Source organism: Eretmochelys imbricata, chromosome 4 (genome assembly GCF_965152235.1).
Source record: "Eretmochelys imbricata isolate rEreImb1 chromosome 4, rEreImb1.hap1, whole genome shotgun sequence".
NCBI lineage: Eukaryota > Metazoa > Chordata > Testudines > Cheloniidae > Eretmochelys > Eretmochelys imbricata.
The window spans coordinates 115530357-115556347 of NC_135575.1; the positions used below are offsets into that span (position 1 = coordinate 115530357).

Consider the following 25991-nt stretch of genomic DNA (forward strand, 5'->3'; position numbering starts at 1 on the left):
CACTTCACAGAGGTGCAGATAACATAAGGTGCATGGCAGGGGAGAATGAAGCCCAAGGTCCTAAGGCAGAAGGAAGCCTTTTAAAAACAAGAAGGCAGTTTTAAAATAGATTCAGAAATGGGTGGGGGAGACAGTGAAGCTATTTGTGAATAGGGGTGGTGTGGCCCTGGTTCCTGATATGTGAATAAAGGGGCAGTACCATTCATCATGGGATTCTGGAGAACTGGAATAGGGTGAGGCCACAAACAAAGAGGGAGTTACCCAGATAAGGAGAGATAAAGGCATGGATGAGGATTCCAGCAGCAGAAGAGTCAAAGGCAATGTTACATAGGTTATTTTTTTTATTTTTGAAACAAGTCACTTTATTGGATGTAAGTTGTTACAAACACAAAGAAACAAATGTGTGATTTTTGGTACAGAATGACATTATCTAAACAGTACATGCATGCACTGCTGGGCAGCAAGCTAGGAGACTTAGTGAAACCTGTGGGTGGCCTATGATGAGGTTTAATAGGCATTCTTGCAATCCCAGGAATTAAGGGAGGAATTACATTGAGACAGGATAATGCCAAATTTACAGACAATGGAGAAAAACAGAAGGATTGAATTACGTAGATTAATTCTGTAGGTTAAAGCAGATCTCAAAAACAAATACTACAAAAATAGTGTAAATGAGCCTGCTCCAGCTGCCGTCTCTGTCTGGAGATACAAGTCCTTTTTGTGTTGAAGGTGCAGACCTAAAGAAAAAAACAGGATTTTAAGTACATATCCTTTGAAATACCAGAGCTTTGCTGAAGTCTGAAGTCCAAAAATTAAGCTGAAAATTCAGCTTCAGAAATCTTTGTACAATGACTCTTGAAATGACTCCCAATACTGCTCAGCTGTCATGGTTTTATAAACAGGAAATCTGTGCACAGAATCCTGCATTAACTGTATGTCCTTAGTACCAGACTGCATTTGGAGTACTTTCTGTTGACGTTTGTACGCCACCTACTAGTCAATTTCAATGTCACAGTGTCACAGATGATGATTACAGCCGGAGTCTCCTCACAAGAGGCACAGCCTAAGTGTGGAGGCAGTAAAAGGGCATTTATCCACCTTTTGGACTTCCAGGATTCTGAGGTTGAGCGTGGCCCTCAGTGTAAGTTGGAGCAGTGCCACACAGCAGCCTCTGGTCACTGCCATTCCTGCTCTGACATGGCCACTTCCCTCAGTATGCCTATGTGACAAGGGTTTTAAATGCAGAATAAAGCCACCTAAATCACTTTACCTGACCGATGTGCTGAGGTTGTTGCCTAGACACCACTTAAGCCAGCTGTTCAGCTGCTTTATGGCACTGAGCCACTGTAAAAGAGGCTGCAGGAGAGCTTGTAATAAAGACCTGAATATCTAGCTTCAATGTTTATTCTTTAAGTGTAAAAATGTTAGTTGTGCTCTTGACTGGAATGTGTCTTTAATAGTGAAACAACAATTTCTGTAAAAGCTATTTGTCAATAAATTAAATTATCAGCATATTTAATAATTCGGATCTATTCATGGAGTTAACAAAATCTGGAAGTGTACTCAGAAAAAGTTCTAACAGCTTAGGCATTCGAACAAATCACAGTTTGCTTGGTGGATCTTCTGCAGGGGAGAGAAGAAGCTAAGATTACCAAGGAGGTCATTTGTTGCAGATTTTTAAGCTATTGCTACATGGGAGTATCTTTTTGCTTTGATTTCTCATTTTAGCCTACTCATATCTCAGGTGGAGCAGTGACTGAGCAGCCATCACCCCTCAGCGTGTCCTCCGGGATGCCCTTATTCCTAGTCATCACCAGTGGTGAGAGCTGTGGGGGCTATGCAATGATGTGGAGGAAGGCCGTCGTGGTGGGCCCTGAAGCCAAGGGCACAGGCCATGGTGCAGAACTCAGTGGTAGTAGCAAATATTCAAAAGGGCACTTTAAAGGCCAAAGTGGAAAAGGGTTCCATGTGAACAGCAGTTGAACATGGGTCAGGATTTCAGAATGATCACACACAGCTGAATATAAAAGAAGGTGTAGAAAGCTTAGGAGGGATGTGCCAAGGAAGGGAAGTAAGACCCATTCGTGCAAGGCAGGTTAGTGGGAGTTGAGGCATTCAGTAACATGCAGAATCAGGGCCAGCACAAGGAAGGTGCTCTGTTATTACAGACCTGCTCAGACACTGTGGTGATTGTGGTTATAGAAGTACTGAGACAGATAGAAGGGAACAGGCGGGTCCCATGCTTGCAGTGACGGGTAGTACTGAAGAGATGATATGTTCAGCACTTAGGTGAAAAGAACAAGACACTAACTGTTTCCAAAAGGTTTCCTATCCAGATTTCCTCAGTTAAGGAAACTGCCCACAACACAAGACTTTGAGTAATATGGTCTAAACCCGTGGAGAAGAGAGAAATGACTGGTGGATACCTAATGTGATGCCAATTTTTATAAAAGGCTCCAGAGGCGATCCCAGCAATTACAGACCAGTGAGCCTAACTTCAGTACCAGGCAAACTGGTTGAAATTATAGTGAAAAACAGAATTATCAGACACATAGATGAACTTGATATGATGGGGAAGAGTCAACATGGTTTTTGTAAAGAGAAATCATGCCTCACCAATCTACTACAATTTTTTGTGGGGGTCAACGAGTATGTGGTCAAGGGTGATCCAGAGGATATAGTGTACTTAAGACTTTCAGAAAGCCTTTGACAAGGTCCTTCACCAAAGGCTCTTAAGCAAAGTAAGCAGTCATGGGTTAAAACAGAAGGTACTCTCACAGATCAGTACCTGGTTAAAAGATAGGAAACAAAGAATAGGAATAAATGGTCAGTTTTCAGAATGGAGAGAGGTAAACAGTGGTGTACCCCATGGGTCTCTACTGGGACCCATACTGTTCAAAATATTTATAAATGATCTGGAAAAAGGGGTAAACAGTGAGATGGCAAAATCTGCAGATAATACAAAACTACTCAAGATAGTTAAGTCCAAAGCAGACTGCGAAGAGTTACAAAGGGACTGGGCAACAAAATGACAGATAAAATTCATTATTGATAAATGCAAAGTCATGCACATTGAAAAACATAATCCCAATTATACATATAAATGATGGAGTCTAAATTAGCTGTTACCAGTCAAGAAAGAGATCCTGGAGTCATTGTGGATAGTTCTCTTAAAAACATCCACTCAATATGCAGCGGCAGTAAAAAAGCAAACAGAATGTTGGAATCATTAGGAAAGGACTAGATAATAAGACAGAAAATATCATATTGCCTCTATATAAATCCATGGTACACCCACATCTTGAATACTGCGTGCAGATGTGGTCTCTCCATCTCAAAAAAGATGTATTCGAATTGGAAAAGGTACAAAAAAAGGGCAACAAAAATTATTAGGGATATGGAACAGCTTCCATATGAGGAGAGATTAATAAGACCGGGACTTTTAGAAAAGAGACGACTAAGAGGGGATATGATAGAGTTCTATAAAATCATGACTGGTGTGGAGAAATTAAATAAGGAAGTGTTATTTACTCCTTCTCTTAACACAAGAACTAGAGGTCACCAAATGAAATTAATAGACAGCAGGTTTAAAACAAACAAAAGGATGTATTTGCTCACACAACCCATAGTCAACCTGTGGAACTCTTTGCCAGAAGAGGTTGTGAAGGCCAAGACTATAACAGGGTTCAAAAAAGAACTAGATAAGTTCATGGAGGATAAGTCCATCAATGGCAATTAGTCAGCAGGGGCAGGGATGCAAAACCATGCTGTGAAGTGTCCCTAGCCTTTGTTTGCCAGAAGCTAGGAATGGGCGACGGGATGGATTGCTTGAACCTGTTCTGTTCATTCCCTCTGAAGCACCTGGCACTGGCCACTGTTGAAAGACAGGATGCTGGGCTAGATCGACCACTGGTCTGACCTAGTCTAGCCGTTCTTATATTCTTAAATCATCCATTAAGAACTCAGAGCATCCAAAAGAAGAGCCCCATTAAGCTCAGATTTCTCTAGCTAGCTAATATTGTCAGTTTGTTCAGAAAATTACTGGTTTTTTGGGGCTGTGGGTTTCACAAGTTGGATAAAGACTGGCAATCACAATTTCTTTTCTACTTAGGAGCAAAAACTTTGTCAATCACTCAGAGAATAAGAAATCAATTTCTTTTAAATCACATCGGCTCATACAGTATTACAACCCTGTACATGGTATACACACAGCAATAAAGAAATGTCTCTGTAAGCTTGGTAAGGTTGACGATCTGTTACCTCAACACAATCTGCTCATATTGATGTGAGTGTTTGTTGTCTCTCAAATGCTGTTTTCACATGTTCAGTGGTTGGTGCCAGGGCATAATTTTGGGTGATGGAACCAAAGGGAACGCTCTTGTGACTGTCATATGCCAAGATAGGGAAAAGCTATCCAACAGAGAACGCTGCTGGGTCAGAACACCACTACCAGTTTCTCTAAGATACAGGAGCTTTAAAGATGAATCTTCTATCAAAGGCCTGTGGAAGGCTGTTGAAGCACTATCGCTGCACTCTCGTGCATATTCTTCTCTTCTCTGTGCTGAGTGAAGTGCTCTTCGAACACCTGCTCAGTGCAGGAGAGGGTAGAGTGTGCCCAACCCAGCAGCAATAGCATTCCTCTGCCGCCTGAGCGTGGGAGAGCCATGTGAAGTTGAACAATAGACAGTCCTATGTACTCTGTGCTTGATGCACAAACCTAATTTCTGTATATTATATACTTGTCCTAGGCCAATGGATTATCACTGAAAAATACAGGTCACTTAGGAGATATGGCCTTCTTAATCACCTGAACTCAAATTCAGCACTAGATATTGGCATTTTTCCTTTCAACCTCAGGTGTTTCTGTGTTGGGAAACATTTTTGCAGTTAATACAAAGAATTTTTCCACCCACCCCTTGGGTTTAATTTACCCATGATGTACTTTGCTGGACTTACAGCAAAGATGAATGTGTCCACTTGTGTTTAAGTTTCCATATGTTTCTCATAAAAGTGTATTGGTGAAATATTGGATCTCTTCTGAATGTTTGGATAGGAATACTGTACCTCCTTGAAATTGGGAATTGAAAGTTACATTGCACATAATTGGACAGGTGCTGTTATTTAGATTTGCAGTCTTATGGTTGATTTATGATCTCAATTTTATTGGAGAATGTTTGTGGAAAGCAAATTTTGCATTTCTAACTGAGTATATGCAAGAGATACTTGATTCTAAGGGTTATGCTCAGGCAATCAGTGGACAACAATATACCATGTGGTCTGTGTGTTCAATCAAAACTAATCAACACTGCTTTAATTATGAATATCAGATACTTGCAACTAAGTGCTTGTGCACAATTTATAGAGCAGGAATTGTTTCCTGAATAATTTCAAAATAATATATTTCGATACAGCTGTCATGGACAAATTGCAATCAGTAGAACAGATGAAATCTGTTGAATAAATTATTAGCTGTGAATTATTCATTTGGCTCTAATGGCATAGAAGTTGGATTGATTTTATTTACGATGTTTACTTACGAAACAATGGAACAATCAGGGTGATTAAGATAATCCAGGCACTTTAACAGCAGTACAGATCTGTAATGAAATTATTTTATTTAGTATCACTCAGTAAGAAAACTAAGCAAAACAAAAGAGGAAGTGAAACAAATTGAACGATGTTATAAAATGAAGAGATGCACAATTTGGATGCCTAGACCTTCCCTTCTTAATGGTATTTAATTTAGAATGAAGCTCTTGGTATCACAGTAAGTACAGCTACCATAAGTAATTCTGCGGATATGAGAAGGGAATGTTAATGTATAACTGTTGTTCAGATTTTAATTTCCTATTTGAACTGATAGCTCTAAGTGGAAGGGACCACGCCATCGTCTGTGTCTGATACTGAGTGAGGACACGGTTGCATTTAATAATAAAATTACAAACTGTACAATTGCCATATCAGTGGAGGTGTGCTCAGATGGCTGAGGAAATGGCATTATCACTTCCAGATGTCAATTTCTTACTAAAGCTACAGCATAGTAGATTAGTGGGTCCCCTGGTATGGGAATACTCATGGGTAGAAGTAGGTTAAAATTTCTGAAAAACCGTAGCAAATACCTCATATTTATTAAAGAAATTCCACTTACTTGTAATTGTCAATGCAGGTGATGTCATAACCCATGGTTTTGAGTCTCTCTTCTAATATTTGTACACTGCCTCTCCCACAGGAATCCCTGTAAAAAGAGATTAGTTAACAAAGTCTTTTATTAGTTAACTGTTTATTTTGCTAATTTTCATAGTGTCAATTGCTATGGCAGCTAGGGCTTTAATTGCAGAACCTTAATGTTCCACAATTAGAGCAGATTTTTTTAGGGAATTTAATAGTAGGTTATAGGACAATTTCAGCAAGCTGGCCAGACTCTGGTATCTTGCAACCAAACAGCAATTACCTAGAAAAACAAATCTACTACCAGAGGGCAGCTGCCTGTTGGACTAATACAAATTTAGGGGGCCTGATTCTCCACTACTTTGTATGTTGTGCACTCATTTACACCCGTGCAAAGTTGATGTAAAATGCTACCAAATCAGAATTCACCATACACTTGCATCAGTGACAGTGTTTTATATTTACTTTGCAACAACTGGAACTTTGCCCTAGACTCCACAAACCATGCTTGAGTCCTTCCTCAATCACTTAGAACTCCTGCTGTTGGACATGAGCATTCAGACTTAAACTCCAATAATGGAGTGCTTCCCCCACCACCTCAGCTCCTGTGGCTGGGTAAAAATTTACTTCAATTAACTGAATAAAATAGTAATGGCTGATCAAGAGTTTTGGCCCAAATAAGCATCTTAAAAGTGCCGATGAATATTTAAATCTCCAAGGATTGCAGAATTGGGCTGGCAATCTCCCAAATTCAGGCTCTCAAAACTACTAGTAGTTCTTGTTGTTGGATTGGTCACAAGTACCATGAGAAGAGACCTTCTTATGGCATTTCACCACTTCTACTAATTTCCAGAACCATGAACTGCAGAGAGGTGTAAACCTGAAAAATAATGCACTGGGGACAGTGAAAAGACTTTTTTAAACCTCAAGAGTTTGATTTGGGATTCAGATGGTTCTTATTTAATCTAACCTGTACTTGCCTTGCCCTGACTTAAGGCCTGCTTCTAGTCATAAATATAAAGGGAAGGGTAAACACCTTTAAAATCCCTCCTGGCCAGAGGAAAAACCCTTTCACCTGTAAAGGGTTAAGAAGCTAGGATAACCTCGCTGGCACCTGACCAAAATGACCAATGAGGAGACAAGGTACTTTCAAGAGCTGGGGGGAGGGAGAAACAAAGCCCCTCTCTCTCTGTCTGTGTGATGCTTTTGCCAGGGACAGAACAGGAATGGAGTCTTAGAACTTAGTTAGTAATCTAGCTAGATATGCGTTAGATTCTGATTCCTTTAAATGGCTGAGAAAATAAGCTGTGCTGAATGGAATGTAGATTCCTGTTTTTGTGTCTTTTTGTAACTTAAGGTTTTGCCTAGAGGGATTCTCTATGTTTTGAATCTAATTATCCTGTAAGGTATTTACCATCCTGATTTCACAGAGGTGATTCTTTTTACTTCTATTAAAATTCTTCTTTTAAGAATCTGATTGCTTTTTCATTGTTCTTAAGATCCAATGGTTTGGGTCTGTGTTCACCTATGCAAATTGGTGAGGATTTTTATCAAACCTTCCCCAGGAAGCGGGGAGCAAGGTTTTGGTGAGGATTTTTTGCGGAAAGACGTTTCCAAACGGGCTCTTTCCCAGTTATATACCTGTTAGACGTTTGGTGGTGGCAGCGATAAAGTCCAAGGGCAAAAGGTAAAATAGTTTGTATCTTGGGGAAGTTTGAACCTAAGCTAGTAAAAGTAAGCTTAGGAGCTTTTCATGCAGGTCCCCACATCTGTACCCTGGAGTTCAGAGTGGGGAAGGAACCTTGACAGACCTACTGACTCAGCAGATTTAGGGCCTTACGTTATTTTTGATTGTGCCTAGTTCTGGTCACATCAACTGTATATTTTTAAAAAGACTGTACACCCTCCATGGAAGGCACTGTGGTTTCTTTTGTGTTTGGAATACATCAAACATTTTGAGTGTTACTGCAATCTAATAATAGAGAAAAATAAAGTGAAAACTGTAAAAACAGATTCAAAAGAGGAAAAACAAGATTAGGTTCTGTTTTTCTTTAAGACCTATAACTTACAAGTCAGGTCCCCCAATGTCATCCATGACCCAGATTTCAATTTGTGAAATTCTGTCTTTTTGGAAGTTAGGCACTTCATAGTCTGCAAAAAAACTGGTTAAAGAAAACAAATCTTTAAAATTACATAGAACAGAAAAGATCTTTCGCCTTCTCAGTAACTAGGGCTCTGAGTCTGTTCCCACTGATTTCAATGGGATATCTGGGTCCAGGTCATTTGTACCTATGGTTTCTTCTGGGCTCATTATCAGAGGCAGAACCCAAGATACAAAATTCTGATTCCAATTTTGAGTATTCACAGAGTTTATGGGGTGTATGGATCCTAAGTTTGTTGTTTTATTGATTGATGATCTTAGCAGGGTGGAGCAGGAATAAGACTCAATTATTAATAAAGATGTGAGTGGAATAAGTGTTTAAAATGCAGCACTTATAACAAACCACTCGGTATTTAGTAAAAAATAAAAATAAAAAAAATCCTACAAGAGCAGCCTTTCTTCAGGCACAACATGGGATTTGTTTTTTTAAAATAGAAGGAAGAGTAACAACCACAAGACAGGTTTCAGAGTAACAGCCGTGTTAGTCTGTATTCGCAAAAAGAAAAGGAGTACTTGTGGCACCTTATAGACTAACCAATTTATTTGAGCATAAGCTTTCGTGAGCTACAGCTCACTTCATCGGATGCATACTGTGGAAAGTGTAGAAGATCTTATCATATACACACAAAGCATGAAAAAATACCTCCTCCCACCTCACTCTCCTGCTGGTAATAGCTTATCTAAAGTGACCACTCTCCTGAGTGGTCACTTTAGATAAGCTATTACCAGCAGGAGAGTGAGTTTGTTTGTGTGGGGGGCGGGGGGGTGAGAAAACCTGGATTTGTGCTGGAAATGGCCCAACTTGATTATCATACACATTGTAAGGAGAGTGATCATTTTAGATAAGCTATTAGCAGCAGGAGAGTGGGGTGGGAGGAGGTATTTTTTCATGCTTTGTGTGTATATAATAAGATCTTCTACACTTTCCACAGTATGCATCCGATGAAGTGAGCTGTAGCTCACGAAAGCTTATGCTCAAATAAATTGGTTAGTCTATAAGGTGCCACAAGTACTCCTTTTCTTCTTTTAATCACAAGACAAATATATTTGTAGATATAAAATCACAGCAGTAAGTCAAAAGGGTATAAAATACCTAGCATGGGAACAAGTAGGACCATAAAAGAGTGTTTTTTAAAAAAAAATCTGTCCATTCTGACCCGGGAAGAATCCTCCATAGGCAGGTTTGCTGTTTGTTAAATACTGTAATATTCAGAAGTCCAGGTATAGGAGGGACAAATTCTGTACTGGAATAATTCCACTGAAGTCAATGGAGTTACACCAACTGATCTCACATCTGACCAGGAGTATGTAAATAGTAAAATATTAAACCACATTTTTCCTTTTACATACAATCAGCCTTACTGCTGCAAGGTTAAGGTCTATGGTTTTAGGGAGTGATTTATCAGAGCAAATTGAGCCATTAAGATGGGATCATTTTTACTGGCAAAGAGTAGAGGAAGTTATCTGTATTTATGTTGTGTGACTTTCCTGTCATAAATGCTGAGAACTTTTGTATCAGAAAAAAGGTCTTCTATATTCCTGTGTCTAAGTCTGTGTGACTGCTAGTTGTACTATCCAAGGCACATCCAAAAATAATTTCAATTAAATCTGATGATGGCCTAATGGAAAAAATGTCTTTAAATAGAATAATAAAAGCACAAAGTGTGAGTTGAGAGTTCTCCAAATCAAAGGGAGGGTGCCAAATCAAAAGGAACAGTTTAACATATCGCATTAAAATGTGTTCTAAAGCATCAGTCTTTAAAAAACAAAAATAAAACAAAAATGTATAAATTAAGGATTTGGGCCTGATTTTGAATGAAGTCTCATCCCAGCTTTCCTGTTAATCCATGTAATTATGCAACGGCAAATAATGATGGGTGCAGTTATGTGCAGGAGAAACTGATGTAACTTAGGTTTCAGAGTAACAGCCGTGCTAGTCTGTATTCGCAAAAAGAAAAGGAGAACTTGTGGCACCTTAGAGACTAACCAATTTATTTGCGCATAAGCTTTCGTGAGCTACAGCTCACTTCATTGGATGCATATTGTGGAAAATACAGAAGATGTTTGTTTTTATATACACAAATCATGAAAAAATGGATGTTTATCACTACAAAAGGTTTTCTCTCCCCCCACCCCACTCTCCTGCTGGTAATAGCTTATGTAAAGTGATCACTCTCCTTACAATGTGTATGATTATCAAGGTGGGCCATTTCCAGCACAAATCCAGGGTTTAACAAGAACGTCTGGGGGGGTTAGAAAAACAAGGGGAAATAGGCTTCAATAGAGACTGGGAGTGGCTATCCTTGCAACAAAGCCCGTTGCCAACTGTGCCCACATATCTATTCAGAGGACACCATCACAGGGCCTAATAACATCAGCCACACTATCAGAGGCTCGTTCACCTGCACGTCTACCAATGTGATATATGCCATCATGTGCCAGCAATGCCCCTCTGCCATGTACATTGGTCAAACTGGACAGTCTCTACGTAAAAGAATAAATGGACACAAATCAGATGTCAAGAATTATAACATTCATAAACCAGACGGAGAACACTTCAATCTCTCTGGTCACATGATTACAGATATGAAAGTTGCGATATTACAACAGAAAAACTTCAAATCCAGACTCCAGCAAGAGACTGCTGAATTGGAATTCATTTGCAAATTGGAAAAAATTAACTTAGGTTACCTTGCATAATGACTTAGCCACTCCCAGTCTCTATTCAAGCCTATTTCCCCTTGTTTTCCTAACCCCCCCCCCCGACGTTCTTGTTAAACCCTGGATTTGTGCTGGAAATGGCCCACCTTGATTATCATACACATGGTAAGGAGAGTGATCACTTTAGATAAGCTATTACCAGCAGGAGAGTGGGGTGGGGGGGAGAGAAAACCTTTTGTAGTGATAAACACCCATTTTTTCATGATTTGTGTGTATAAAAACAAACATCTTCTATATTTTCCACAGTATGCATCCGATGAAGCGAGCTGTAGCTCATGAAAGCTTATGCTCAGATAAATTGGTTAGTCTCTAAGGTGCCACAAGTACTCCTTTTCTTGATGTAACTTAGATCATCTAAGTTAGATGTCTAATTGCTTGATATAAAGGCAGCTGCATGATATCTGTTGTGCCTGTGTAACTCTTCAAAAAAAAAAAAAAAAAAAGTTACCTGTGATTATTTGCATCTACAATTGTTTTTTGAAAATCTGGCCTGCTGTCTTTTTTGAAATATAGTTTGTCTTGACAGAAGAGAGCAAGGATTCTACAGGAATTATTTGAAGTGTTTTGATTTCTGTACTGTACCAGCTATGTGGCCTAGAACAGAAGAAATTTTAGGCCAGAGTGGACCACTTTGATTATCTTATCTGAAGCCCTGCAGAACACAGATCACAGAATTTCATATAGTAATTCCTGCAGTGGAGAGAAGTATTTTTACATACTACATAAGTGAACACTATCACATTCAATAACCTGTGGTTGAACTCCTGCATATCTTTTAGAGAGACATTCAATCTTGATTAAAGACTCCAAGCAATGTTGAATTTGCTTACTGGCCTTGATAATCTGTTCCAAAGGTTAAACTGAGAGTATTATGTTGGACAAGAATGGCTGTTTTAACCACTGTTAAATTAACCACAGCCTATTGTTTAAAAAAGAAACAGATTTTCTTTGTGCCAACAAGGGAAGTCACCTGCTCTAATCATCATTCAAACAGGAGCTGTATTCCCTGTGCCCTGGCTTATATAATCAGATTGTCACTTGGACCTTAGAATTTGTTAAAACGTGTCTCTGTTCTTTATCAAAAGTCTCTCTATTCCTTTTCCTTGTGATTTGTGAATTACCTAATATTGGAGAGCAAATTAATCAGGCCTTGTGTACAGCAACACAAGCAACCACTTGGGACCTATTGTTTTTGGAGTCTCCCTGTGTTTTGTTTTCTCATTTGGGCTTAATTAAGGAAAGAATTTAAGTTTTGTCAAGTTCCACTTCAGTGAAAAATAAACAAGTGCTTAAAGTCAAGCATGTGTAGGGTAACCATACGTCCATATTTTCCCGGACATGTCTGGCTTTTTGGTTCTTAAATCACTGTCTGAGAGGAATGTTTAAATATCTAAAAACATCCGGGATTTTGCCATTATTATTTTTCCCCAAAGAAGAGTTGATCATTCAAGAAAGAGAGTGAATGTCGATCACTCGAGAGAGTGTCCGCTTTTTTCCCCCTAGCTCCCAGCACTTGCGTCACTGTTTCACGTGGCTGGGAGGGAAGGAGGAAGAGGGGGAATGTGGCCCACTCAGGGGAGGAGGCAGGGTCGGGGCGGGGATTTGGGGAAGGGGTCCAATGGGGCAGGGACTTTGGGGAAAGGGTTGGAATGGGGGCGGGGAAGTGGTGGAGTTGGGGTGGGGCCGGGGAAGGGGGGTGTGAGCAAATACCTCTCCTCCCTCTCCCCCCCCCCCATGGAGTGTCCTCTTTTTTGAATGTTCAAATATTGTAACCCTAAGCATGTGCTTTGCTGAACAGACATCTTGACAAGTGAGGTATTCCATCTCCATGGAATACATGGGCCCAGAGAGTCAAAGCTGTTAACATGACTCTGTTACTTTACAACATCAAGAGTTCTAAATAGGATTTGGGCTTCCAACTATAGAGATCTCAGCTTGCTTAGTCTCATAGCAACAGTCACCTTTAAAAACCCTTTTAACACAAAAGGGGAGAAAAAAATAGTAAACATAGAAAATGCAGCTCCTGTCTTTGATGCTGACTCTTACTAGCCATCTCACTGCTGGAGAAATACAAACATAGCATTTGTCAGCCACTGGGAGACCTGGCAAACTTGTACCAGAGTAGGGCTGTTTAAGACATTGCTTTTAGCTGCCTTGATGGCCACAGCTTCAGAACAATGTTGCAGAAGATGTTGCCTGCTAACCCAGACTCTTTTTAAACAGAAGGCAAAAAGAGAGAAACAGGAAAGAGGAGGCAAGGAAGAAAAAAAGACACTTGAGGGAGGAGAGGAGAGCGGGAAACCAAGTTTCACATTCCATGTGGTGTTCAGGATTTATCTGAAGTCAATGAAGTTGCTGAAGTATGTAATCTGGGTCCCTCTCTGGCCTGGTCAGGTCAGCACAGCGCTTTCTGGATCAGGATGATGCAGGTCCAATAGTGTAATAGTTGATTCCTGGGGTCTCATGAGACAATGGGGGTAGCAGCCATGATGGTTGAACTCTCTCCTTTCAGTCCACCTGTCCTCTTGCATTTTGATCTCTCTCTCCCAAAGTCTCTTTTAAGGACCCTAAAAGGGGGTGATGGATGGAATCACCCTTCCCTGTCATTATTTTGTCCTCCAATTAGGCCTACTTTCTAACACAGCAATTTTGATCCATTAATTTCTGATTCCATTCTTCTCTTGTTTACTAGTCATAATTTCAACACAGTCCTTGGGTGGTAGCAATAGACCTTTTTGTCTGGACAAATTCAGTGTTTTTGCTTTTATAAACAATGTTGTGTAACAGTCAAGTTTTACTTCTGTTGCCTTTGACAAATTAGAATACAGGACGCTGCAGAACAGGTACCCAAGTGCTTTCTAAAATTTTACTCCAGGTCTAGTTTAAAAAAAATAAATAAATAAAAAGATTGGCTTTGATGCCACAGACTTCTGAAAATTATTACTTCCACAGCTTTGTGTGGTACAATAGCCAAATGTTTGATTTTTCTCAATCAAACCCTAAAATATTAACACAATATTACTTTATTTCTCTTACCCTTTGACTGGATAGGCGCCCCCTATCGCAGAACCATTCAGCATAACGTATATTGCCCCCGAGCTCTGCTTTGCATACTGCAATAGATAACGGAAGATTATTCTTCAGAACATCCCCTATAGATTTTTATATACAGATTATAAACTGTAACTAAATAGTCATGGCCAGTGGAGGGGGCCATAAGTGAAAATGTCCAAGTTGCAAAACCACCATCAAAACTGGTTCCCTAGCTGGCAGTTGCAGTAGAGAGGATTAGAACTTAATGGCTATAAAAGGTGATCTGTCTTCTCAACCCTAGAAGTGGTTCCTCCAGGGCAAGGTTGGGGCACTTTAACAGATCACTATGAGAAGTTTTGCACTGCAACTCTGTATTGTACTTGCTGTATTTTCATCTTCAAGACTGTCAATCTGGCACCTTTCGTCAGCATTAAGATCTCCTAGGCCTTGTTTTCACTAGAAAAAGGTCTATTTTAACACGTTCACTAACGCATTAAAATCCTAGGCAATCTGTGGTTGATCTGGACACAGTGGTGAAATGAGGACATGGATGGATTTTAAACTACAGGCCACACCTTTTGTTAATTTGAACACATGGAAAGGGCACTAACTGCATAACCCATACTCTCATATACCAGTCATGTAAGTGGTTCCAGTGCAGGGGTTACAACTTAGATCATCTGCTTAGTCAGCTTTTACCATGTAACCCATAACTCAGGGTGGCGGCTCTCCTCAGCCTACCTGCCCTGGACTCAGCTCACTCTAAGTCCTACCCACTCCCACACCCCCATGAGGGAAACAGAGGGTGCAAAAGGGTGGGAACCCCAGCCTGCAAGGGCCACAAAGTCTGACTCTATCCCCTGAGCCCAAGGTCCATCACTAAAATCCCAGGTCTTTTATCTAGGGGAACTGTTCATTGTATCCTTTTAATGGCACTGAAAACAGTCCACAAATTGTGACAAATTAACAACTCAAGCAAGTACCTCAGTTAGGTACTAAGCACATTCTTAATTAACTTACTGTGGACTGAGGGTGCTGCGAAAAAGGTGAAAAAACTCCCCAGCCCCACTCGGAACACAGGTGCAAGAGGCTTCACATGGTCTGTGCTCAAAGTCAAATCTCTGAGCTGGGGAATGCAGATCAATCAGCACCCTTCCCTCCAGCTGGCCAATAGGTGCCACAGACTATAAGTGGGGGGGGGGAAGGGGAAGGGGAGGAGGGAGGAGCTACCCAGTGTCCCTCATCGAATGTCTCCCTCTGTTGCTGCTGGAGCTGTCCTCTTTTGCTGCCTGCCCAGTCATCTTCCTCCAACCACTGAGGTGAGTGGATGGCATTTTTAACACATAAGGTAGTCAACCTTATGCTTTTCCTCCTTACATCATACCTTTAAGTTATAGTCTATACAAGATCTTAAGGGTATGCCTACGCTAGAGGTAAGAACTCCAGAAAAAAAAATCTTTTGGCCCTACTAAAGCTTTCTGAACTATCTCCATAGACATGCTTAAAGAACGTAAACAGTATGATTTACAGTGATTGATGCAATCTTCCAGAAAGTTTCTACTGCATTATTTTCACACTCTTCTGTGGTAGGGCAGGAATCATAATTAAATCCTGTGGGAAGAAACATAGTGCTCATTATTAAAGATATGATGACAGGTGGAAACAGAAAATCCAAAGTGGCTTTACAATATATATTGTATGTGTTTTTTTGTTCTAAGTTCTGCATGGTTGGAGATCTGATAGGATATCCATCCATGACAGTACTGCACCATTTCTCTCCTCCTTTTCACCAGCCCTTCCATTTTGTACAAACCATGACATGCTGTGGTCTCAAAGCATAGACCCCTGTGTCTGTGGAAACTGCTCTAACTCATGTCATAAAACTGGTCTGGTGCACAGAAAGCCCCAGAATCCAGGAAATGAAAAGGTGACTTAAATCCACCATCACAACACCTCCCTCAAAATTTCAGTGTATGCTTCAGCTGCAGCTGAAATGTAAATGTCTATACAGTACAAGCCAGGAGAGAATCAGGACACTCAGTTCAGGGGAGTTACCCACATAAACGGGGAGTATGAGAGCAGAATCCGACCCATAGCTCCAGTACAAAGCAATCAGTCTCTCTTTTTAGCCCCACCATGAATTTATAACCAACTTTTTATTATATCAGTTCTTTTCTGACCAGTATCGTTTGCTTGTCCACACCAGTTCAGGAAATCTCCAAATGAACCAATTAAAGTATCACAAAGAGGCATGTAGCGACGAGTTCTATCAGAATAGCTAGTGACCAGCAGATGGTTATTTTCCCAGAAAAGAGACTAAGGAAAGAAAAGAAAACAAAAAACAAACCATCTTTTGGATGTGCGTGCATGATGCCGTCACTTCTGCGTGGCCGGGAAAACATTTTAAATCATGTTTTGAAATGATTTCTAAATACTTCAGAATCTCACAGATGGCTTGTTCTAATCAAACTACTGTCCATTAAATACTTTAAAAACAATTCTATACTTCAACTAAAAGTTATAGGGACAAAGTTTGCCCTCACAATAGTGTAAATCTGGCATTACTTGACAGTGGATTTTTGGGGGGGATTTACACCACTGTGAGAACAGAACTTGAACTATAGAAAGACTCAAGCCTTCTAGAATTTGCCTGTCTTAAGCTGACAGGTTCAGGAAAAGCTAGGTATATAGACACTAAGGACTTGTCTATATGGAGACTTAGTGTGCAGCAAGCCAGAGTGTGAAACTACAGTGCACTAAGTGACCATGTGGACGCTGCTGCCATGCACTGAAAGTAGCACTATGGAACTTTTAGTGTGTGGTAGCAGGGTCCACATGACCACTTTGTGTGTGGCAGGCTGTAGATTTACATACCAACTTGCTGCGCACAAGTTGCCATATAGACAAGCTCTAAATACAAGTAAAACAAAACTAAGGTCTGATCTACACTACAAACTTAGGTTGGCTTAACTACTTACCTTGTGCAATGTAATTGTCGACCTAAGCCCTGATGCAGACTCTGCTAGATGGTGGAAAAATTCTTCTGTCGACCTTGTTACTGCTTCTCAGAGAGATGGATTTACTACAGTGATGGAAGAACCTCTCCTGTCCCTGTAGTGTCTACACCACAGTGGCACAGGTGTGCCACTGTAGGGTTTCTAGTATAAACATATCCTTCACAACGGTGACATTGAAATTAGAGAGCTCACTTGACAGAGTTGAATGAAGATATTTATTCTTAAACATGCATAAGATGGGTTTTGAGGTTGGTTTAATTAAGGTGCTTTGAGGGCTTTTATACACTTTCAGCTGTTTAACTGGACACATACTTATCTGTAATAGTGCTGACCAGCTTAAAATCATAATTATTTGGCTGCAAGTTCAGTATTGTAGCAACTAATTCTACACCATGTTACATTTCTCTGACACTTCATTGCTGTGGGGTCAAGGACTAGAACACTGGTTCTCAACCTTTTGGTCTGCAACCCACAAAGTGGGCAGAAAATCATTGCATGGCCCACCATATCAAATCTGGTCAATTCTGGACTGCCAGATCAGGGGAGAGATGATAGATGATCATTAACACACCATTGATAATCAGTACCTTGTTAGGTGGAATTGTATGCAGTGACAGGTTAATAAATAACTCATAGTCCGATGGTAAAATGTTGCAAGGATCCTTATTCATGAAAGCCTTTTTGAAAGCTTCCCATATCTTTGTACAGTTCTTCTCACTGTAATAATTAAAACAAATAGTAATATTATTTTCCCATAGCAGACCTGCAATATGTGTTTTGTTCACAACCTCCCACAATCCCCAAAAGAAAATAAAACTAAGATTATTAAGGGGGGAAAAGTTTGTGATAAATTAATAAAATCATTAGCCCATCAACTAGTATCTAAGACATGAGGGTTTGCACTAGGGTTATTCAGCTAGACTCTTATAGTAATTCAGCAAAAAACATGGATGGCATAATATTCATAATGAGGCTTGCTATGCAGTACTGTAGAAGTAGTGAAAATGGGATTTATTACTTAGAAATGTTCTAACCCCAAAAGAACCATTTGTAGCAGAGTTTGGCCACAGCGATCAAAGCTCTAAGTGACCCTAGATTACAACTGAAACATAGGATTCAGGGATCTCATTATCCCTTTTCCTGCTAGATCAAAGACCCATCTACTATAAGAAATCTCTTCCCTATGTAGGTACTTGTAGACTGTGATCAGGTCACCACTTAACATATTCACTGACTTCAATGGGAATTTAAGTAAATACCTGAACAATTCATTTACTGCATATTTTTCTTTTCATCGCTCGTCATCTCATGTTTGAGCAGCATGTAATACAAAATCAAAAGTATTATTCTGCTCCCCTACTGAAGATATTTTAATTAGCAACTACAAAACTATGGGGTGGGGGTATGGAAGGCACATATATAAGGGTGATTCCTGGCAAACTTAATACAGACAGCAACAAGTTATACAGGATTTGTTTTGTAGTAGTCAGCTAAAGAATGAGAAGTAATCTACACTGCCAGCCAATGGAATTTATAGAACCATTGTATATGTATTACAGAAGCATGTGTATGCATGAATATAGCATTTGCTTGTTAGAAACCTCCATTATAGTGACAGTGAGACTTTCATTATAATCCTTTATTTTCACATGTTGATAACATTCTGAAAAATTCTCCTTTTTTGTCTGAAATTTTTCCATGCTTTGGTCTTAATCTGAAGGTAATTTGTGTAAATGTTTGAACAAACTCTATACATCCATTTATGAGTTATGTGAGAATGGAAAAAAATCCTTTATCCATTTAAATTTTTTTGTTAGGGGTTTTTGCATATGCACAGGACTTTACAAGCAGAAACTGTCCAGGTGACTCCTCCTCAGTATGAACTAGTTTTGGGCCAATTTGCAAATAAACAAGAAATAATTTACAGTTATAAAGAATAAATATCTGTTTTGTACTTGCAGTATGAAATTTCCACTTTGTTTAGATTTACAGTATTCACTTATAGGTTAGGTTAAGATTTTGTCACAGTTACTTTTAGTAAAAGTCACAGACAGGTTTGGGGAAATAAACAAAAATTCACGGATGCCTGTGATCTGTCTGGGACTTTTACTAAAAATAATTTGGGGTGGGGGGGAACTGACAATTTTGTCCCTCCACCCCTGCTGCCCACGACAGTGGTTGACAGCTGCAGGACCAGTGGCTCAGAGCTCTGGGGCTACTGCAGCCCGTGGAAGCTCAGAGTTCTGGGGCCAGCACCTGACAACTGTGGGGCCCCCACCACCCACAGTGGTTGACAGCTCCATGACATCTTCAGCAAAGGCCCCGGAAGTCTGAAAGTCACAGAATCTATGACAAAATTTTATCTTTACTTATGGGCCTATGGGAAAACACAAAAATACATAATATTGACAGTAATTCTGTAGCTGTGCTTTTTATAATGCTAGTTTAGGTTCCAATTCAGGAAAGAACTTGAGCATGTGTTAATTTCCATCCTTATTTCAATCATCCCTACTTCAGTGAGACTCATCTTAGGCAGTCTGCCTATCTGAGTCACAATGCAAGATCAGAGCCTTAGATCTTATATAAATGTGAGCAACATAAAGGTATTATGAGATCCTTACCTTTTGCATTTCTTGACTTGTTTAAAATGACCTTTGTGTTGCACTTACTTAAGTTCCTGTAATTTATAATTATAGGTGGAGCCGGTAGTGCCATCTAAAGTTAAGGTTGCTTGACACTTCCCATTATAAAACCCTGTTTTTAATTGTTTATGAATTTGCCAAACTTCAACCATTCAGGCTGAAACTTTCCAAGGCAGGTGTCTGCCCTGGGTTGAATATTTTCGGGAAGCTTCAGCCAAAATGGTTCACATATTTCTGAGAATGTGATTAAGGGAAAAAACCTTTTTGCCTATATAAAAAAACTCCAGTTGTATTAGGAAGCCCTAGTTTTCATGGTTTGGAGCAGGAAACAGAAATTTGGCAGGGAGTGAAATGTCAGTTCACACGTGCTTAGTAGAAACATGTTACAGTTTAGCAGCTCAATTATCCAAAGATTCTGTCTGTGCTGAGCATGCTCCATCTCCTCACAGCTCCTGTGTGCCAACTGGACTGCACATACACCTCTCTCCTCACAAAGCAATTGAGTAAGCTCCAGTCCAGACCAGGGCTGCAGGGGACAAGCTGAATCTGCAATTCTTACACCTGGCTGCCAGGGGCACTGTGCTATCGGGCACTGGAAATGAGAGCAGGGAGACTGTCTCACCTATGTTCTTAATGTTGCACTGCTGATGCACAGGTAGTGAGGAGGAAGCAGCCACGTTGGAATGCAGAGGGATGAGAAAGGGTGATGGGGAGAAGAAGGTTTCAGGAACCACGGAGTGCAGAGTGGGAAGGTGGACGAGAGCCAGAGAGGGAAAGGGACAAACACTGATTGTGGAGGTGGATAGGAGCTGAGGTGATGGGGGCAAAAGCAAGGGGTGAGAGGTTAGGAGAAAAAGGGGGCAGGATCTCAGGAGTGAGGAAGGATGGATAGGAAGAGAGGGAGATGGGAGGGATAGATAGGACCAGAAGGGAAAAGGGGGCAGGAACTTGGGGTGTGTGCATGTGTTGGGGTTGGAAAGGGAGAGAGGGTGTCAGAGGCAAAGATGGGGCCTAAGGTAGAACCCTTTATTATAACATATTATAATCTATAATCACTAGAGCATGCTTCTCTACAGAACCTGGGATTGAATCAGTAAATCCTCAATCTGTACATTCCTTTTGTCAGAGAACTGTGAAACCCACTAATAAACTGTCTCATCTCTCTCTACTGGTTGGTCCACATAAATGATGACAGCCTATTACTACTGCTATTTACTACCTTAGCTCAAGTGCTATAGGTCTCTACTGTGGATCCAAAGGTCTAAACCTTGCTGATGATTTAAATTGGAGGTCAATATGGCTCCACAGGATGGAATATCTGATTTTTCAGGTTTTTCTAAATGTAGGAAATTACATTTAAAAAACCCCTACATTAAAAGAATGTTGAGGTTACCAAGTCAAACACTGAAAAAATAGGAAATGTCAGAATAAAGGTTGCCTGTGTAACCTTAATTCAGCCCCTTTGTGCATATGCATTATGATAAAATGTTTAACTCACCTACTGTTTTTTTCCACATGGCCCCTGCCTTATTAGTGCATAGGCTGGATGATGCTCTGGGGATGAATCAGGGCTGTGTAGTAAATGAGACTGTTGCCTGTAGGACCCCTGCCTCAGGTGATACATAAATTGGAAGTTGTGAACTGCAGGGGATTACAGGAAGAGAAAGGATGGTCTATTTAAGGAAGCTGAATGCCATACTGGAGAATTAGGTTCTATACTGACTGTGCCACAGAGTTACTGTGTGATGCTGGGCACCCTTAATTCTGGCATTTCCTAACTTTTGGGTGCTTGACTTTGCAACCTTAATATTGTTTTAATGTCGTTTTGGGATACATATATGGCTATATTATATGTGTGTGGGATCCCAGACACTAAGATGGCATTACAACAGACATATGCTATCTAAAGCTGCAGTTCATAAAATATAACATTTCAATGTGTAGTTTCATAAATATTGTTCAAAAATGTTTACCAGACTAGTTTTAATCATATGGGGTAAAATTTTCAAAAGTACCTAAGTCCCACGCACACTATGTTAACTCTAAATTTTGAAATATAATTTGGTGGATATGAAAAGGAAGAAGAGGAGAGAAGACTGAAGATTCAGTAGGGGCAATTAGTCATTTGAAACTCAAATTAAACAAAGTCTTAAACTTCTGAAAAGTTTTATTAGAAGGCTGACAATTGCTACAGAAAAAGAGCCTGAATGTACAGTATTAGCATTCAGTAAGGCCCAAGACGGAGGGTGCAGGACTCCATCCATGTAGTAAACTAAATTCTACTTTTATTAATACCTATTAATAGCAAGAAATCAAAAGGTCATATCACAACACAATGTAGTTCTATAGTTGATACACTGCACTGCAACACTAACTGTGGAGGTACCCTCCCCAAGGTCAGGGCGCAGTGCCCCTTGCCGGCTCTGGCTACGGGTCACAACCAGGGCGGTCTGGGGGTTGCTTGGCCAGTCCTCTAGGTTCCTCTCCTCCCCCCCATCAAAATTTAGATTATGGAGCATTTCTCATTTTATTCAGCTAACAGCATTCATTATCAATTAAAGAAATAACAAGCTCAACCTAGGCAAAAGTTTCTTATTGCATTACTCGAGTAAGAGTTATTCTATCTTTTCTCCAGCATGCTGCAGAGGCTTTCAAATTACAACCTTGGAATTTGTGTATCTTAAAGAATTCTTGGCTGGATATTAAGGTAGGAATTCTTAGATGTTACTCCAGCTAGGCATTTAATAACAAGAGTAGTAACTGGCTGATATAAGATTGAATCCTTCACTTCTTAAATCTGACTTGACTAGGTTCTTCTCCCAAGATTGGTCTTGGGTATTAGGTGCATGGGTTTCTCCCTCTGGATTCAATCTCAGATTCTGAAACTGATGAGCTACAGCTAATGTCCTAAATAATTCTCTTAAGGTACAAAGAATTTTCTCTGACTCAGGGGTAATTCTACCTCTTGCTAAACTGCATTATTACTTCTCAGCTTCTGCTGAACAAGGTCTGAGAAGAATATTTAACTTCCAGCCTGGAATAATCTTTTGTAGATGCAGACTAGCTGGTCCAGTTACTAGATTTATATCTATTACTTTCATCCCAGTACTCTTTGTCACATTCTATTTCTCCTTGTTTCTTTCTTCTAGAAATCTTTCTTAGTCTCTTTCCAGAAGCCTTCTGCTCTAATCTCCTTGGAACTAGCTTTTTGTTCCCCCGGCTTCCTACAAAATGTTACATTATTCAGAACAGATGAGTGTCTTATAACAAGACACTTGTTTTTTGTCAGAAAGGTGCATGTCACGGAGTGTGGGGGAGTCCGGGGCCTCCACCCCTCTTCCTGGGATTCACTGTGACTCTCAGCCAGCCAGTAAAACAGAAGGTTTATTGGACAATAGGAACACAGTCTACAACGGAGCTTGTGGATACAACCAGGATCCCTCAGTCAAGTCCTTCTGGGGGAGCATGGAGCTTAGACCCCAGCCCTGGGGTTCCCTGCGTTCCACCACCCAGCACCAAACTGAAACTACCCCCCCTCCCCAGCAGGCTCTCTCCTGCAGCCTTTGTCCACATTCCCGGGCAGAGGTGTTACCTACTCCTCCCCCTCCTGGCTCAGGTTAGAGGCTCTCAGGTATCCCATCCCCAGTGTAACTCCCCTGCCACATTCCCAGGTCAACACTCCCCCCTCCCTGCTGCGTCACATCTCTCCCCGCTTCGAGACTGAACTGAGCGGGGTCACTCTGACCAGTGACCTGGGGAAGTTCAGGGCCCCCTCTCCAGGACAGCGCATCCGCTATGATGTTGGTACTTCCCTTTACATGGACCACATCCATATCATAATCCTGCAGGAGCAGGCTCCACCTCAGGAGTTTGGCATTGGCTTCTTTCATCTGGTGCAGCCAGGTCAGGGGAGAGTGGTCGTGTACACAGTGAAGTGTCGCCCGAAGAGATATGGCTCTAGTTTCTTGAGAGCCCACACCATGGCCAGGCACTCCTTCTCGATGGCCGCGTAGTATTGCTTCTGGGGTAGCAACTTCTTGCTCGGGTACACGATGGGGTGTCTCTCCCCCTTTTCATCCTCCTGCATTAACACTGCCCCCAGTCCCATGTCTGAGGCATCAGTGAACACCATAAAGGGCTTGTCAAAGTCTGGGTTTGCCAGAACTGGGCCACTGACCAGAGTCTCCTTCAGTTGCCCGGAAAGCCTCCTGGTACTGCTCAGTCCAGACCACCTTGTCTGGCTTCCCCTTCTTGCATAGCTCGGTGATGGGGGTGGCTATGGCACTAAAGGGGGCACAAACCTTCGGTAGTATCCTGCCAACCCAATAAAGGCTTGGACCTGCTTTTTGGTGTGGGGAGCGGTCCAGTCTCTGATCGCCTCCACCTTAGCTGGTTCTGGCTTTAGGCGGCCGCTCCCCACCTGATGGCCCAGGTAAGATACTTCAGCCATCCCCACCTTGCACTTCTCCACTTTTACAGTCAGCCCAGCCTCCTGGAGTTGGTCCAGCACTTGTCTAACCTGGGACACATGGTCCTCCCAGGTCTGGCTAAAGACACAGATGTCATCAATATACGCCACGGCAAAACTCTCCGTCCCCCTCAGTAGCTGATCCACCAGGCACTGGAAGGTGGCCAGCGCTCCCTTGAGGCCGAAAGGCAGGGACAGGAACTCATAGAGCCCCAGAGGGGTGATAAAGGCCGATTTCAGCCAGGCATCTGCATCTAGCGGCACTTGCCAGTAGCCCTTTGTAAAGTCCATGGTGGTAAGGTATCGAGCTCCTCCCAATTTGTCTAGGAGCTCATCAGGCCTGGGCATGGGGTAGGCATCCGATACAGTGATGGCATTGAGCTTCCGATAGTCCACACAGAACCAGATCGACCCGTCCTTTTTCGGGACCAGCACCACCGGTAAGGCCCAAGGGCTGGCAGATGGCTGGATCACCCCCAAAGCCAGCATGTCCCTGACCTCTCTTTCTAGGTCCTGAGCAGTTTTCCCTGTGACTCAGAAGGGGGAGCATCTTATTGGTGGGTGCGATCCTGTCTGCACCTGGTGGACAGTCAGATTAGTGCGTCCAGGCTGGTTGGAAAACAGCTGTCGGTACAGATGCAGCACCCCCCGATCTCAGCTTGCTGGGCAGGGGTTAGCTGATCCGAGAGGGGAACTGTTTCCAGGGGTGAACCAGCTCTGGTCCCAGGGAATAGATTTACTAGAGGGTCATCTCCCTGCTCCTCCCAATGTCCACACACGGCCAACACCACATTCCCCCTGGCATAATATGGCTTCATCATATTCACATGGTACACCCGGCGGTGGTGCGCCCGTTTAGACAGCTCCACCACCTAGTTTACCTCATTTAGCTGCTTGACAACCTTGAAAGGGCCTTCCCATGCAGCCTGTAGTTTGTTCTTTCTCACGGGGATGAGAACCATCACCGGATCCCCGGTGGCATAGGCATGGGCCCACGCCGTGCATTCATACCAGACCTTCTGCTTCTTCTGGGCTCTGGCCAGATTCTCCCTGGCCAGGCCCATGAGTTCAGCAAGTCTCTCTCAGAAGATCAGGACATACTCCACCACTGACTCTCCACTGGGAGTGGCCTTCCCCTCCCATTCGTCTCTCATTAGGTCCAGGGGGCCCCTTACCCTCCTTCCATATAACAGTTCGAAAGGTGAAAATCCGGTAGACTCCTGGGGTACCTCCCTGTACGCGAACAGCAGGTGAGGTAAGTACTTGTCCCAATCCTGCGGGTGCTGGTTCATAAAGGTTTTCAGCATCATCTTTAGTGTCCCATTGAACCTCTCCACTAGTCCATTGGACTGGGGGTGATAAGCTGAGGCCCAGTTGTGCCGGACCCCACATTTCTCCCACGAGCACCGGAGCAGGGCCGACATGAAGTTGGATCCTTGGTCTGTCAAGACTTCCTTGGGGAACCCCACTCGGCTGAAAATGGTCAGGAGCGCATCTGCCACGGTGTCTGCTTCAATGGAAGCCAAGGGCACTGCCTCGGGGTAGCGGGTGGCAAAATCTACCACCACCGGAATGTATTTCTTCCCCGACTGGGTCGTCTTGCTGAGAGGTCCCACTATGTCCATGGCCACCTTCTGGAAAAGCTCCTCTATGATGGGCAAAGGTCTCAAAGCCACTTTCCCCTTGTCCCGGGCCTTCCCCACCCTCTGACGGGGTCACAGGATCGGCAATACTGCCGGACAGTGGTAAAGACCTCAGGCCAGTAAAAGTTCTGTAGCAAC

General features: G+C 41.9%; 1 protein-coding gene across 1 annotated transcript in view; it reads right to left on the minus strand.

Moving 5' to 3' along the window:
• Positions 1–525: 525 nt before the first annotated feature.
• The window catches only part of LOC144263674 (ADP-ribosyl cyclase/cyclic ADP-ribose hydrolase 2-like), a 30159-nt gene continuing 4693 nt past the window's right edge, over positions 526–25991 (minus strand). Inside the window, exons 2-9 of the mRNA XM_077814629.1 lie at positions 17688–17817; positions 16264–16399; positions 15612–15694; positions 14087–14163; positions 8238–8330; positions 6149–6235; positions 5538–5597; positions 526–737 (exon numbers count right to left, since the gene is read on the minus strand). Of these exons, the coding sequence (XP_077670755.1) occupies positions 617–737; positions 5538–5597; positions 6149–6235; positions 8238–8330; positions 14087–14163; positions 15612–15694; positions 16264–16399; positions 17688–17817 (787 nt within the window). The 3' untranslated portion in view covers positions 526–616. The remainder of the gene's footprint in view (positions 738–5537; positions 5598–6148; positions 6236–8237; positions 8331–14086; positions 14164–15611; positions 15695–16263; positions 16400–17687; positions 17818–25991) is intronic.